The sequence below is a fragment of the Capricornis sumatraensis genome, chromosome 5 (genome assembly GCF_032405125.1).
Source record: "Capricornis sumatraensis isolate serow.1 chromosome 5, serow.2, whole genome shotgun sequence".
Lineage (NCBI taxonomy): Eukaryota > Metazoa > Chordata > Mammalia > Artiodactyla > Bovidae > Capricornis > Capricornis sumatraensis.
In genome coordinates, this window is record NC_091073.1 from 101648854 (window position 1) to 101664705 (window position 15852).

Here is a 15852-nt window from a genome sequence, read left to right on the forward strand (position 1 = left end):
AGCTCTTCCCTACCTCATCCAACCATAAAACTAATTTCATACTTCAATATGAAATTTCTTTTATTTTTTCCCCAGATATTTGTATTTCTATATTTCTAAGTAGTAAGCTTATACTACTTTTCTGGATTTTTCTATTTTAGACATTATATGTGTTGGTTGCTCAGTCATGTCCGACTCTGTGATCCCACGGCCTGTAGCCCACCAGCCTCATCTGTCCGTGGAATTCTTCTGCCAAGAATAGCAGAGTGGGTAGCTATTTCCTTCTCCAAGACATTGTATATGAGGTTCCAGTTTTGGTTCCTCACCTTACTTTATTCCTCCCATCTCACCTCATCTTCCCTCATCCTTTCTGTATAGTTGTATCCTAGTTTTTGGTTAAATAACTGGTGCTTATTTTATTCAGTGCAGTTCAGTTGCGTCTGACTCTTTGCGACCCCATGAACTGCAGCACGCCAGGCCTCCCTGTCCATCACCAACTCCCGGAGTTCACCCAAACTCATGTCCATTGAATCGATGATGCCATCCAACCATCTCATCCTCTGTCGGCCCTTCTCATCCTGCCCTCAATCTTTCCCAGCATCAGGGTCTTTTCAAATGAATCAGCTCTTTGCATCAGCTGGCCAAAGTATTGGAGTTTCAGCTTCAACATCAGTCCTTCCAAAGAACACCCCATCTCCTTCAGAATGGACTGTTGGATCTCCTTGCAGTCCAAGGGACTTACCAGAGGCTTCTCCAACACCACAGTTCAAAAGCATCAATTCTTCAGCGCTCAGCTCTCTTCACAGTCCAACTCTCACATCCATACATAACCACTGGAAAAACCACAGCCTTGACTAGATGGACCTTTGTTGACAAAGTAATGTCTCTGCTTTTGAATATGCTATCTAGGTTGGTCATAACTTTCCTTCCAAGGAGTAAGCATCTTTTAATTTCATGGCTGCAGTCACCATCTGCAGTGATTTTGGCCCCCCCCCAAATAAAGTCAACCACTGTTTCCACTGTTTCCCCATCTATTTGCCATGAATTGATGGGACCAGATGCCATGATCTTCGCTTATTTTATTATAGTGACATAAATGTTTGCATCTAAGCCATCCAGTATACTGTTTTTGTTTGTGTAATATTTTTGTTGTTTTCCTTGGATAATGACTGGACAATCACCTTGTGTTTGTTTTGCATCAGTTTTCCCCTTTGCTGGATCCTGTATGTTCTCTTGTTTTCCTCTTAATTGATGGAGTGTATCCTTCAGTAGCACAAATGAGGTCTGTTTTTTTGAGAGCTTGCATGTCTGAAAATGTCTTTATTTTTTCTTCACACTTGATTGAAAGTTTTTCTGGGAAATAATTCTTAGGATTTTGAAGAAATATTATTCCTTTGTCTTGTGGCTTTTAATGTTACTATTGAGATGTGTTCTGACTTACAGTCCTTTGTGTGGGTGTTTTTTTCTTCCTTTGAAAGCTTTTAGAACTGTCTCTATCTTTGTGTTCTTACAAGTCAGGATAAGGCGCCCTGGCTTTGGTCTTTTTTCACTCCATTGTCTTGAACACTTGGTGTGCCTTTTCATTTGGAAAATTCATATCTTTTGCTCTGGAACATTTTATCTTTTTTTTTTTTCCTCCCCTCTCATTTTGCTTCCCCTGGTATCCTTATTTGGACCTGTTGAATCAATCAACCATTTTCTTTTCTCACCTATTTTTCTTTCTTTGTTTTTCTGTATCTTACTCTTTGGAGATTTCAAGAGTCTCTTTTAACCTTTATTGGATTTTTTTTTTCCCCTATCGTACTTATAATTTCCAAGAGCTGGTTTTCATTCTTTGAGTTTTTTTTTTCCAATAGCATCCTATTCTTGTTTCATTGATGTAATATCTTTTCCCCCAAGGGATACTCATCATAGATTTCAAAAATTTTTTTCCTCCCTTAGTTTCTGTTTCCCTCCTCCACTCAGCACCTTTTTCTTTCACCTGTCTTCCATATCACAGGCTTTCCTGTATGGTGATCCTTGGCTGACTGCATGGGTGGAGGAGGGAGGTGGACTACGCAGCTTGGAGCATGTGGTGGGACTCGTCTTGTGATGATTGGGTAGGGACCCAACAGTTTCCTTGGTGGAGCTTCAAATGTCACCGTTGATAGGTCTTTTCAGTTGGTTGTTTGCCCGGGGAGAGCCATATGTTTCCCGTATCAGGGCTCAGAGTCAAGCTGAGTATTACTGGAGCCAACCCAGCAAGGAGGTTGAGGGTCCAGAGAGGGCTGAGGACCGGCCTTGTTGGTGGGTCCAGTTTGACCTCATCTTCCTGTTTCCTGCTCAGTGCCTGCCTCCCTCCTCTCAGCTGGCTGACATTTCCTGGTCCAGGCTCTTTATAGTTCAGTTTCTTCAGATTGTAAACCTATTTGGCCAGGGTTGAGGGGAGGAAATTACACATCTGTTTGGTTTGATGAAGATGTTTGAGGACTCAAAATACTTTCAGCTCTGTACCTTTCTTTAAAAAAATAAATTGCTACCTATGGGTCTGCTGGCTAAGTTTTTTGGCTGCGCTTTGTGGGATGTAGGATTTTAGTTCCCAACCCGAAGATCAAACCCACAACCCCTGCGCTGGGAGCATTGAGTCTCAATCAGTGAACCTTGAGGGAAGTCCCTCCACCCTGAATTCTTGCCTTTAGTATCTTGGTGCTTCCTTTTCAGTCTTAACAAACCCCGCTTGATGCCGTCCATCTTCTTGTCAGTTTCCAAGGATTTCTTGCCATCCTTGCTGTTCCCTCCTCTCTGTTCTTTCTTTTCTTAGTATTTTATGCTGAAAAGAAGTTATTTCGCTATCTCTTTGGGATTGCAGGAAGGATTAGGGGTCATTAGAATCTTCTTCACTAGATTGTTAAAGGAGTCTGTCACTCCCTCAAAATCTAAGTCATTCTACTAGGCTTATCAGGAGAGATTAGAGTGCCCTTACTTGCTACTGCTGCTAAGTCGCTTCAGTTGTGTCTGACTCTGTGCGACCCCATAGACGGCAGCCCACCAGGCTCTGCCATCCCTGGGAGTCTCCAGGCAAGAACACTGGAGTGGGTTGCCATTTCCTTCTTCAATACATGAGAGTGAAAAGTGAAAGTGAAGTCGCTCAGCCATGTCCGACTCCTAGCGACCTCATGGACTGCAGCCCACCAGGCTCTTCCATCCATGGGATTTTCCAGGCAAGAGTACTGGAGTGGGGTGCCATTGCCTTCTCTGTGCCCTTACTTAGGGCTCTTTTTACATTGGAGAGTTTGATAAAAGTATGATTTGAAAAAAGATAAAAGTTGTTCTTAAGTTGTAAGATTGGATTAGGTACTGTCTCAACATACCTTCTCATTTTAGCAGTCATCCTATTTTCCATGTTTTTTGGAAAGATGTTAAAATTTAGTTTTATAATAAAAAAAAATAGCATCAGCGAGTCTGTGTGCCATGACACTAAATATTGTAGAAGAAGACAGATATTTTAATTGTTACAAACATGGTGGACTTTCTAGAGTGATGGGAATGTCCTGTATGTTAATGAAGGTTTGACTTACGCAGGTGTGTATGCATTTGCTAAAACTCATCAAGTGATATCCCTTCATGTATACATTTTACCTCAAACAGAAAACCAAAACTGTAAACAAATATGAAATTCTAACTTAAATAAAGACACATGTAAAGGAGTATCAAGAGTATATAAAAGTAGTTCTGTAAGTTGTGAAAGCTCATGATTTTTACTGTATCATGCTATAAAAATAAAAAAATTTTAATTAGGGTAGGACGTGGAAAGGTACTTATCCTGAACACTGTGACTACCCCTCCCTACTCCTCTTCTCCTTCGTTATCAAGCTTTGCTTACCGATGCTGGCGCCAAACTGGGCAGATCTATGAGAATGCTGGCAACTGTCTTATTTAATATCTAAAAATCAGAATACATGGCAAAAAATTCTTGGCATGTTTTAATTCTCTTTATTTCATGATTGCCTCTGGATGTGTCTACTCTCCTGGAAGCTGACTTTACTTTCCTTTTAGTCAGTTGAGATGAGCGTCCAGTTCTTTGGTTATAAAATTCAGCTGAAGTTTTGGACCTCGAAGGATGAGCCGGGTGACTCATCAGCTGAATAGGAAATATGCCAGAAAGAATGGAGAAGCGTGGTCTCTCAAATTAGTCACTCCCTTCTAGACATACTAATTTAGGTGTGGAACTTCCTATTTTCAGAGTTCTTTGTGGTCTGAGTAATATTTTTCTAGGTTATTCAGAGGTAGGTTAGGAGTAATTCTCTCATCTCACAGGAAAGGGAATACAGAGAAGTGGAGACCTAAGCAAGTGAGTCTGTGTTAACCAGGATTAGAATTCTGCATATAGATTAGCCTCAGGAGACTGGGTGGCAGTGAGAACTAGGGACCATTACTTACAGCGGTAATGGTGAAAAATACAAACCACACTGTAGGTTTAGTCTGGCAAGACTTTGCACTGACCCAAGATGGAAACTGTTCTGTTGCAGGTAAAAGAGAATCTGCTTTCATGCAAGATGCTGTTGCACTGCAAACGAGATGAGCTTCGGAAGCTGTGGATTGAAGGAATTGAACATAAGCATGTTCTGAACCTGCTGGATGAAATCGAGAATATCAAGCAAGTGCCTCAAAAGCTGGAACAGTGCATGGCCAGCAAGCACTATCTCAGTGCCACCGACATGCTGGTAAGAGCACAGCCCGCACTCCTGGGTGTTTCTGCTCAGATAGGAGAGTGCTTCCTTCTGTTCCCTCTGAATCCTGTCGCTCTCGAAGCACGTGCCCTCGGGGCATTCATGAGCCCTTGGTGAAGCCTGCCTGGTTCTCTTCCTGGTTTCAGTGTTTGCAGTGGTAGGCTATGGTTATTTACCTTGTCTGCCTTGGGAACAATGGCAAGAAGTATGATGGTGAGAAACCAGGACCTGTCATGAATGGTAATGAGAGGTGCTAGTTGGAGTGTCAGAGGAAGATAATTAATGAACCCCATTTTGAAGAATGAAATGTGCATGAGAGAGAACTTTCAGAGATTTCTGAACTGTAGGTTGCACAAATTCTCTGAAAGAATGTTTAGGGTTTTGTCTTTGTTTTTTCCTTTAAGTTGATAAGAAACAAAATAATTTTCAAGGGAATAATTCTGGAAGTAACTTTGTCCAGCAGAAGTATGCCACAAACTAGCCTTTAGCCTGTATCTTTGTCCTCTCTGCTACTTTCTGAATTAGAAGTGAAAATTCAAGAGAGGGTTGCAGCTGGTGGTACACATGGCTGAGAGTCAGGATAATGAATAAAAAATTAAAAAAAAAATACAAATCTTGCTTCCTTACAACCTTAACCTTCAGGGCCTGTGGCTCTGAATGGGAGCTGCTCATTGTACCTCCTCCTTCCACACCAACTCCCCTGTATCCTTCTCACAGTTGTCGGGGAATGACAGAAACTCTCAGAAGCAGATGGACTGTATTTGGATTTTCTTTTCCACGATAGGTGAAGGTCCCTTATCTTTGTTTCAACAAATTAGATTGCCTGCAACTCTGGGAGGGAAAAAAAAACAAAACACTGAGAGGAATTAGTGGGAGCAAAACAGGTTAAATCCTCTAAGTGGTTCTAATTCATTCTGACTTTCAAGAAGAATTTTGCTTGAAGTCTGTCTTAAGAAGGTTTAAAGGAAACTTGATAACCAAGAGATGAGATGTGCCATGATACTCTCTCATATATTAAAACCTGGTTATGTGATAGTGAATTTCCACAGTGGAAGGAGGTTAATAATGGTCTTTTCTTCAGAGTGGCAAAATAATTGGTTATTTTTAGTATCTTTATAGTGTCATCTTCCTTAATAATGACTATATGGTGTCCAATAAAAAATTTACTCACCTCTCGGCTTTACTGTTGGTTTATGTTAGGACGGCATGCGTGCATGCAGGCTCAGCGCTTCAGTCATGTTCGACTCTTTGTAACCCCATGGACTGTAGCCCGCCAGGCTCCTCTGTCTGTGGGATTCTCGAGGCAGGAATACTGGAGTGGGTTGCCATGTCCTCTTCCAGGGGATCTTCCTGATAGAGGGATCGAACCCATGTCTCCTGCCTCTCCTGCGTTGGCAGGTGGATTCTCTTTATCTACTGAGCCACCTGGGAAACTCAGGAAGGCATATATGTACTAAATATTCAAGACTCAGCAGTCAGAATAGGTAAGCTTATATATACATATACATATATATATATATATATTTGTGTAGCATCTATACATCTATTTGAACCATGATTTTTTGTACTGGGCCTGTTTTTAAGTTAGTGCCATATATTAAAAATAGGTTGTTAATGTTTATTTTGGTGTTATGTTCATTTTAGGATTTTAGATTTTAGGACTAGCCTTTATTCTTCAAGGGCTAATTTATTTAAGAGCTAATTAATGATACCATATTTTTTTTTTTGAACTTATTTTCTTAAGGATCTCATTAAATATTTCTGTAAATTCTTAGTTGTAAGTTGTAGAAATTCAGCTCTAGCTAGTTTAGGTAAGAGAATTGCTTTACCCATGTAGCCAGTCTGCTAAAAGAACGGGCATCTATGTGAAAGGCCATCTATATGGTCTTCCTGCCTTAAAAATTTTTTTCTCTATAGACTTTCTTCCTTATGTGGGCAGAGTTTTGGTGTTTGGGGAAAAAGAAGGGTTGTAAGCTATTATCTTACATCTTTCCAGCTTTGCAGAGGAAAATAATCTTCTAATTCAGAAATATGGGCATAAGATCTATCGGTGAGCTTGGGTACTGTGATTGTCAATTCTAAGTAAAATTATGTGATTGAGGGACATGGGAGACCTGGGGAGTTGGTTGAGAAGAAAGGGCAGTCACCTCCAGAAAGGAGTGAAGGTGAGAGGGACAATTCTTGGAAGTGTCTCTTTTTTTCAGTTTGTAGTTCTTTATGTACTCTGGATACTAATTTTTTGTTAGATGGATTGTAAATATCTTTTCCCGGTTGGTAGTATCTTTTTGTTTATGGTGTCTTTTATTAAACAGTTTAAAAATTTAATTCAACAATGTTTTTCAGTCTTTTTTTCCTTTGTTATATGACTTCTTTTGAGAATTTTTTTTTTTTTTAATCCCACTGTCACAAAGAGAATTTCTTATACCGTTGTCTTTGATCCACTTAAAATGTATATGGCATGAACTAGAGATATGATTTTACCTTCTGTATAGCTGCTTGGCTCAAGCCATTTATTGAATTCATTTCCTCCTGGTTTATAATTCCACCTTGGTCACATACCAAGTGTGCATATGTGCATGGGTCTGTTTCTGATCTCTTTATTTTGTTTAGTTGGTCTTGTCTGTATCTGCACTGAAACCATGCTGTTTTAATTACTGTAATTTTATAATATATCTTGATAGCAGATGAAGACATTCCCTCACTTTGCTATTCAGAACTATGCTATTCTTGACACATTTTATTTTTTAATTTTACTCTTTACACATTTATTGTTTATCTTCACACATTTATCATTTTAACTCTTCCATATGAATTTTAGTATCAGCTTGTCAGGTTCCATTAAAAGCATGAGAGGAACTTTAAAAAAAAAAAAAACTTTTTGGCCATGCTCTGCAGCATGTGGGATTGTAGTTCACTAACCAGGGATGGAACTCCATGTCCCTTGCATAGGAAGTGTGGAAACTTAGCCACTGTCCTGCCGGAGAAGTCCCAACATGATGAAATTTTGATTAAATTTAGGAGAATGTCTTCTTTGTAATATTGTCTTTCAGTGAACAGGCTATCTCTCATTTATTAAAATTTTAATTTATGTCCTTTATAATAATAATGCTTAGTAATGTACTCCTTTAGTGACACTACATGTATTTGTTAGTCGTACTTCTGACTGTCAGCTTCTGGTTGCTTTTTAAAGCAGTGGCTCTTAATTATAATTTCTAGTTATTTGTTAATGATGTACAGGGATGGGATAGATTCCTTTTTTTATGAACCATACATTTCTTTAAACCTAATTCTTATCCTTCCTACTTGGAAAATGATGATTTATTCTTTAAGACGTGGCTCAAATTTCATCGAGTTTCTGAATGCTCTAGGTAATTAGATACTTACCTTGTTTTTTAAAAAATGAATTATTATATATTCATTGTAGTATTAATGCTTAACATGAGTAGATTTATTTTCATGAGCTGCGTGTATTTCACAGGAATATAGTTGCTTTTGTTTGTATGGTAGGTCATTAAGGGCAAGGACTATGTCTTACCTATTTTTGTCTACCCTGTACTTAGCATAATGCACTTCACATAGTCAGAGTTCACTGACGATTAGCCAAATGGGTAGCTCTGTGGAAGACTTTCATACCAATAAATAGAAAAGGGCACTTCCTTTCTGCAAGCTTGGGTCTGACTTTTTCCCTCTGATTTGTGGCTTTTGTTATCTTTTTGTTTTCTTAATGGCAAAGTTGTCTCGTTCCTAACCTTTCCTTTCTACAGTGTTTAAATGAACAACAAAAGTATAATTATAATAATAGCTAATATGTATTGAGCCCTCACTATATGCTAGTACCATTTGAAACATGTTACTTTGTTAACACTGAATTCTCACAATACTCTTATGAGAGAGAGGTTTCTGATATCCTCTTCATTTTCCAGATGAGGTAGTTGCTTTGCATGATCTGCGGGTTAGCATTTCCTAACATATAATGAAGATTTCATGGAGGTGGGATTTAAGATGTGCTTAAAAAGTTGGAAATATTCTTCACTTTGCCTTTTGTATGTGAATAAATAGTAAGGTCTATAATTGCTTTTTTATTGGGCTTCATATGAGAAAATAATCACATTGCCTTTCCCCGTGGTTATGTGCTCTTAGAAGTAAAATCTACTTAAGGCATCTCAAGAGTCCAAATGAAAATCTTTGCTAAAAGACATCAGAAGAAAGTGAAGGCAGAATAGTCTCGTCTTTCAAACCCCTCTGATTTCCCTGGATCTTTTTATCAAAAGATTTTGCATTTTCATTTTAAGGCAGGTGCAGATGCCCAGTAATTTAATCCCTACTCAGGTTAATAAATCCAGAGTAAATAAATCAGTGGTGACCCATAGCTTGTGTCAGCTCCTGCAATTCCTGCTTCACCATCAGAGTGGGCTGATGGCTATAGACTCGGCTTCTAGATGGGATATTTATTTCTTTTGATATGATAACCCGAGTATTGCATAAAATAATTAAATTGTCATGACAGGGGATGTCTGCAAATAGGCCTGGCCTTTTGTTTCCTCTTTCAAGGTAAACAGCTGCTGTTAGCTTATGAAAAGCTAAAAGTGATCCAGCAAGAAGCCTGTATCCGTCATGTTGAAATCAGAGACTTGATTAATATTGTAGCCTGTAGCTTTGTGATATGTACGGTTTAAATTAGACCTCTGCAGTCATTGTGCTGGGTTGATGCAAGCACATTAATGACATAATTTCTGGTTGCTGCATCACATTTCTGCAGTCTGTCCTTTGTATTCCACTCACATTAATTGAAGTAATTTTGCCAGTGAAGCGTGTTTCAAACCTCTGCATTTAAATTGAAATTTTAATTCCCTTATTGTCTTGAAAAGACGGCTGAAGATGCCTTGTTACAGGTTTCATTATCACTCAAAACACTCCAGCTGCTGGTTCTAATGTACAATGACTGATTAATTCTGGGAAGAAATATTAATATAAGAATAGCAGCTTCTTTCCAGTGGCGTGAGCCAACCAGGAAGGTATTTCATGATAGTTAATATTTTTACAAACTTTTTTTTTTTTTTTAAGGAGAGTTTTGGGTGGAAGTCTGCATCAAACCGAAATTGCACAGATGAGCTTTGAAAACCACTTACACAAGTTCTGATTTATCAACCTATAGAAGTCAATTCATAATTGCATTCAATCAGTGGAAACCAAGCCAGTACGAGTAGTTTTGAAGCACTTTAGCTGACAGTCACAAGGCTTGGGACTAAAATAAGTTTTTCATTTCTAAGGCTTCCTGAGATTGTAGAGGTTTTGAATGTATCGTGATCATTTTGTCTTTTTTATTTATAACACCTTTTTAAAAAGAATCCGTAGCTGTATAGCCAGATAGGGATTGTTAACAATAGTTATAATAGCATATTTATGTTGGCTGCCTTCTTAGAGGTCCCAGAGTGCTTTGCTGAGAGAATGGTATGGTGGAATTATTTCACTTCCCCTATGAAATTGTCCCCACATTTGGGATAAAGAGAGTAAAACAGCTACTTAATTGCATAGTTTTCAAAGATCCTGTGATAAAAATAACTATTTGTCATATTTTTAGTTTTCAATATCCTTTGCCATTGTTGGACAACATTCAAGGCTGTGAATATGAGCATGGGGCTTCCTGGGGGCCAGGTGGACCTGGGCTTGAATCCCAGCTTTGACTTTTACTAGCTGAATGCCTTGGGGCTAATTATTTAATTTGGCTTAGCTGAAAGTTGGAATTGAGAGTAATTGCATGCCCTCAGGGTTGTTGAAAGGATTAAATGAAGTATTAAGCTGCTGGACTTCCCTGGCGGTTCAGTGGTTAAGACTTCACCTTCCGGTGCAGGCAGTGTGGGTTCGATCCCTGGTGAGGGAGCTAAGATCCTACATGCCTCATGGCCAAAAAAACCAGAACGTAAACAACAGAAATATTAAGCTAGGTATGTAAAGTACGCCAAGTATCTATAGTAAGACCTTAGAAATGCTGTTTGTAATTAATTTGTTTACTGATACTGTAAGAAAGGATGTGGTGATCGCTACCATGTTAGACTCTCAAAAACCAGTCTGAGGTGAACTTGTTTTGAGCTAAGAGTTGAAGTGGGACTAAGTTAGGGAATTCTGATTCCTTTTCTTCTTGCCCTGACTGAAAGACCACTCCAGATTTTATATGGTCAAGGAATCCCTGCAGGCAGAGAGAGAATTTTTCTCAGAACACACATCTCTTCTGCTCTAACACATGCATAGTTGGATGACCAAGACCTCAAAAGTTCTAGACCATGTTTCCGGGATCTGGTGTGGACAAATTCCAGATTGTGTTATCAATCACCTCTTAGGCCTACATCAAGTATATGTTCAGTGGGTACCCACTGACTGTCCAGTGATAAACAATGTAATTTGTTGGTAAGCTACCCAAGATCAGTTTGTTGCAAAATCTGGTCTTAGGTGACCAGATGTGTTAATCTGTTGGGTATTGTAGTCAGATATAAGCCAGTTCACTTTCAGAGGATGCCTATCAAAAGTATTGACTTCAGGTGACTTTAGTATTAGAGTTGTTATTCTTTCTGTCACTGCTTAGATGGCAGGACCAGTGGGCCAGTGAAGTTGGTCCCATTGGTGCCAGTAAACCTGTGTCATTAGCAAATAGACTCTCTTCTCATTTTATGGATAGGCAAGGGGTGATCATGCTTCCATTACAAAATAATGTACAAGTAAGAAACAAGGGGCCGAAATGCGTATCCCCTTACATGGCTTGAAAGTTTCTGAGATCTCACAGGACCGTTTTTTTTCCTCTCCTGAGTCTGGAAGTGGTATTGAGATGAAAGCATTATGGCTATCAGGAGCTGAAACATTCTAGTGAACTTACTGGATATAACGTGAAAGTGGTTCAGTGCCTGCAAAATGTTTCAGTATTCCATATAGATTTCTGTACAACATAAATAAAAATGTATCCGTGATCAATAATGAAATAGCCACCATTAAAACCCATCTGTTCCTAGTGTAGAATATTGATCTTAAAAACTCAAGAGTCTATACTAATAATTGATCAGCAAAGAATTTGGCATGTGTTTTGATAGATGGACAAATGAATATGACAGTGCCGTTGTTGGGACGTGGGTCTGTGAAGGTGACCTTAACCTTGAAGGAGCTTACATGCTGGTAGAAAGAGACAGATGATGAAGAAATAAACAGCATCTCATATCATGGTCACTACCACAGGAGTTCCAGGAATACAGGGGCTGGGAGTGGGGAAGTATGGTTTGCCATTAATATTTTAATAGGCCGGTCAGCTGTAGCTGCTTTCAGCTCTCTTTGGGAACCCTGAATTAAAACACCTACATCTAATTTTCTTGGCAAAAAGATTAAGGAAAAGCTAAAAATAAAGTTAGTAAATAAATAACCTTGGTTTTTCTATCCCTAATTAAGTAAGTAGTTTTACTGTGGCAGTAGCATTTTTCTCCTGGAAAGTAGAAGTACAGGCTTTGTAGTAACTATTTTTCTCACTCATTGACCTTTTGATTTATTTTATTTTTTGTTTATTTTTTATTGGAGTATAACTGCTTGAGCGTATTTTGATGGTTTATGCTCTGCAACAACGTGAATCAGCTCTAAGTATGCATGTATCCCTTCCGTCTTGAGCCTCCCTTGTACCCCTCTCCCACCCCCATCCCGCCCATCTAGGTGAGCACTGAGCACTGGGCTCAGCTCGCTGTGCTGTATACAGCTATTTCCCACTAGCTGTCTACTTTACAGTGGTGGTGTATATATGTATATTTCAGTGTTACTCTCTCCAGTTGTCTCACTCTCCCCTTCTGCCCCTCTGTGCCCATGTTCGTTCTTCACAGCTGCGTCTCTGTTCCTGCCCTGCAAATAGCCTGTACCATGTTTCTAGAGCCTATATATATGTGTGAATTTGCAATATTTGGTTTTCTCTTTCTGAGTTCACTCTGTATGACAGACTCTGGGTCCATCCACATCACTGCAAATGACCCAATTTTGTTCCTTTCTGTTACTTAAGTAATATTCCATTGTGTATGTCTGTGTGGGGGGTGGGTATTTACCCCTGCCCTTTTAATTTATGTTTGATTTTGAAGGCTGGGGTTTTTAAAAGCCACACTCTTTGATAGGCACTGGCTGATTGTAGTAGCTTCCCTTTTCTTTTGCTTTGCTCTTTGTATCTGCTTTTAATTTGCCTCTTTTAAAGCACATAGAAACTGTGTGTTGTTTCACTAAACCTCATCATATTCAGCAGTTTTCATTTGGCTCACTTGGCTGTGGGGCAGTGGTTCCTAAACTCTGTACATCAGGGAATCCTTCAAGAATCCTAAAGCCCAGGTTGCACCCTAGGCTTGAAATCTTTGGGGATGGGACAGTAACTTCTGTTAATTGCTGGCATTCTCCAAGTGATTCCAATGTTTGGACAGGTTTGGAACCAGTGATGTGGTTTATAGCCTATGCTGTAAAATAGACCAAAACCAATTGTCCTTGACCTCATTTAACACTTGCTTTAAGTAGTAGCTGGAAATAAAATATTTGTGTTAAGACAGACATCACATGGCAATATTCATGTGTGTGTAGACATGTTGAAGGTTGACTAAAAGTTACTTGTTGTTTTCCTCTAGTGCAGCTTTCAGATAGAGCCGATGAGTATCAGTCTCTTACTCTGATTTTGTAGCCTGCTTATTTGGTCAATATGAGTTTTGTTTACTGGGTAGATTAGATGCTCTCCAGAGTTGAGCTGACTTGAAACTCTTTAGAGCTGTCATTTTGGTGCTCTGACTTCTGTATCTTTACTGTGTGTTCTTTCTTATCTGACTTATTGCTGGGATTTAATGGATTGAAATTGGGGCCCACATTTATTGACAGGTGGTGGCTAGGTCCGGCGTGGTATAGTAAAAACAAAAATGAGTTGAAAAGCCAGAACTTCTTCATTCTAGTCCTGACCCAACAATTTAGCAGTTTTGTGAGGTTAGACAAATGCATTGCTTTCTTTCTTCCAGTACCCTCTTCTGTAGAGGAATACTTCCCTGTCTATATTATAAGGCGGTGGTGAGAATACAAATGAAATTTTGTACATGTGAAGTACTTTGTGAAATGGAAGGCAATATACAAATCTGTGGTGTAGGGAGCATGATTGTTATCACTATCACATAAGGCCAGGCGAAAAGAAAAAGTGGTAGTCCCGGGCTTGTCACGTTAAGCAGCATTTCTCCCTGGTACCGCCATCACTGATGCATACCTGTTATAAGCAGATGAACAGTGATTGTACGTGCTTACGTGTGTGCACTTCAGGTCTGCAGGAGGAGTGATCTCAGTCAAGAATAACACACAGGTGCTTTGCTGTCTTTGTCTGTAGGGACTTTCTGGAGCAGGATTTTGATGGGTAAGCCTGTGGCTAGCTAGGGACCCTGTGCGTGTGTCAGTGGCAGCAGACGGCAGTGCTTGTCGTCACTGGGGTCCCTCTCTCAACCTGATGGTGGCCTGAATGCTGGTTGGCAGTTTTGGTTGGCTTTGACAAGATAGGGGGAACTTGCCAAGGAAGTCTATTTTCCCTGAGATTCATCCCAATACTAATTACTTATGGTTGCCTACCTCCATTTTTTAAAAAAATACATTCACTTGTAGTTTATTTTGGTTTTTCTCAGTAGAAAAGCACATCATCACATCTGCAAACAATAGGATTTTTGCTTTAGCCCCAAACTCCCAATTTCTTACAACTTTTTGTTCTCACATATTGGCTAGAACAGTCATTTTTGTTGTTTAGTCACTAAGTCATGTCTGACCCTTTGTGATCCCATGCACTGTAGCATGCCAGGTTCTTCTGTCCTCCACTTTCTCCCAGAGTTTGCTCAGATTCATGTCCATTGAGGTGGTGATGCCATCCAACCATCTTATCATCTGGCTCCCTCTTCTCCATTTACCTTTGATCTTTCCCAGCATCAAGGTCTTTTCCAGTGAGTCGACTCTTTGCATCAGGTGGCCACGGTGTTGGAGCTTCAGGTTCAGCATCAGTCCTTCCAATAAATATTCAGGGCTGATTTCCTTTAGGATTAACTGGTTGATCTCACTGCTGTCCAAGGGACTCTCAGAAGTCTTCTCCAGCACCACAATACAAAAGCATCAATTCTTCAGTGCTCAGCCTTCATGCTAAAAGATGATGCTGTGAAAGTGCTACACTCAATATGCCAGCAAATTTGGAAAACTCAGCAGTGGCCATGGGACTGGAAAAGGTCAGTTTTCATTCCAATCCCAAAGAAAGGCAATGCCAAAGAATGCTCAAACTGCCGCACAGTTGCACTAACCTCACACGTTACTAAAGTAATGCTCAAAATTCTCCAAGCCAGGCTTCAGCAATACGTGAACAATGAACTTCCAGATGTTCAAGCTGGATTTAGAAAAGGCAGAGGAACCAGAGATCAAATTGCCAACATCCACTAGATCATTGAAAAAGCAAGAGAGTTCCAGGAAAACATCTGTTTCTGCTTTATTCACTATGCCAAAGCCTTTGACTGTGTGGATCACCACAAACTCTGGCACATTCTGAAAGAGATGGGAATACTAGACTACCTCACCTGCCTCCTGAGAAATCTGTGTACAGGTCAAGAAGCAACAGTTAGAACCAGACATGAAACAATGGACTGGTTCCAAATAGGAAAAGGAGTACATCGAGGCTGTATATTGTCGCTGTGCTTCTTTAACTTATATGCAGGGTACATCATGAGAAACGCTGGGCTGGATGAAGCAGAAGCTGGAATCAAGATTGCTGGGAAAAATATCAATAACCTCAGATATGCAGATGACACATGTGCAGAAAGCAAAGAAGAACTAAAGAGCCTCTTGATGAAAGTGAAAGAGGAGAGTGAAAAAGTTGGCTTAAAACTCAACATTCAGAAAACAAAGATCATGGCATCCGGTCCCATCACTTCATGGCAAGTAGATGGAGAAACAGTGAAAACAGTGGCAGACTTTATTTTTTGGGGCTCCAAAATCACTGCAGATGGTGACTTCATCCATGAAGGTGCTTACTCCTTGGAAGAAAATTTATGACCAACCTAGTCAGCATATTAAAAAGCAGAGACATTACTTTGTCAACAAAGGTCCAGTGGTCATGTATGGATGTGAGAGTTGGACTGTAACGAAAGCTGAGCGCCGAAGAATTGAT

The 15852-nt window shown here is 39.7% G+C and overlaps 1 protein-coding gene across 1 annotated transcript in view; it reads left to right on the plus strand.

Moving 5' to 3' along the window:
* The window catches only part of EXOC4 (exocyst complex component 4), an 816431-nt gene that overhangs the window by 28422 nt on the left and 772157 nt on the right, over nt 1-15852 (plus strand). Inside the window, exon 3 of the mRNA XM_068972655.1 lies at nt 4488-4682. Within this exon, the coding sequence (XP_068828756.1) occupies nt 4488-4682 (195 nt within the window). The remainder of the gene's footprint in view (nt 1-4487; nt 4683-15852) is intronic.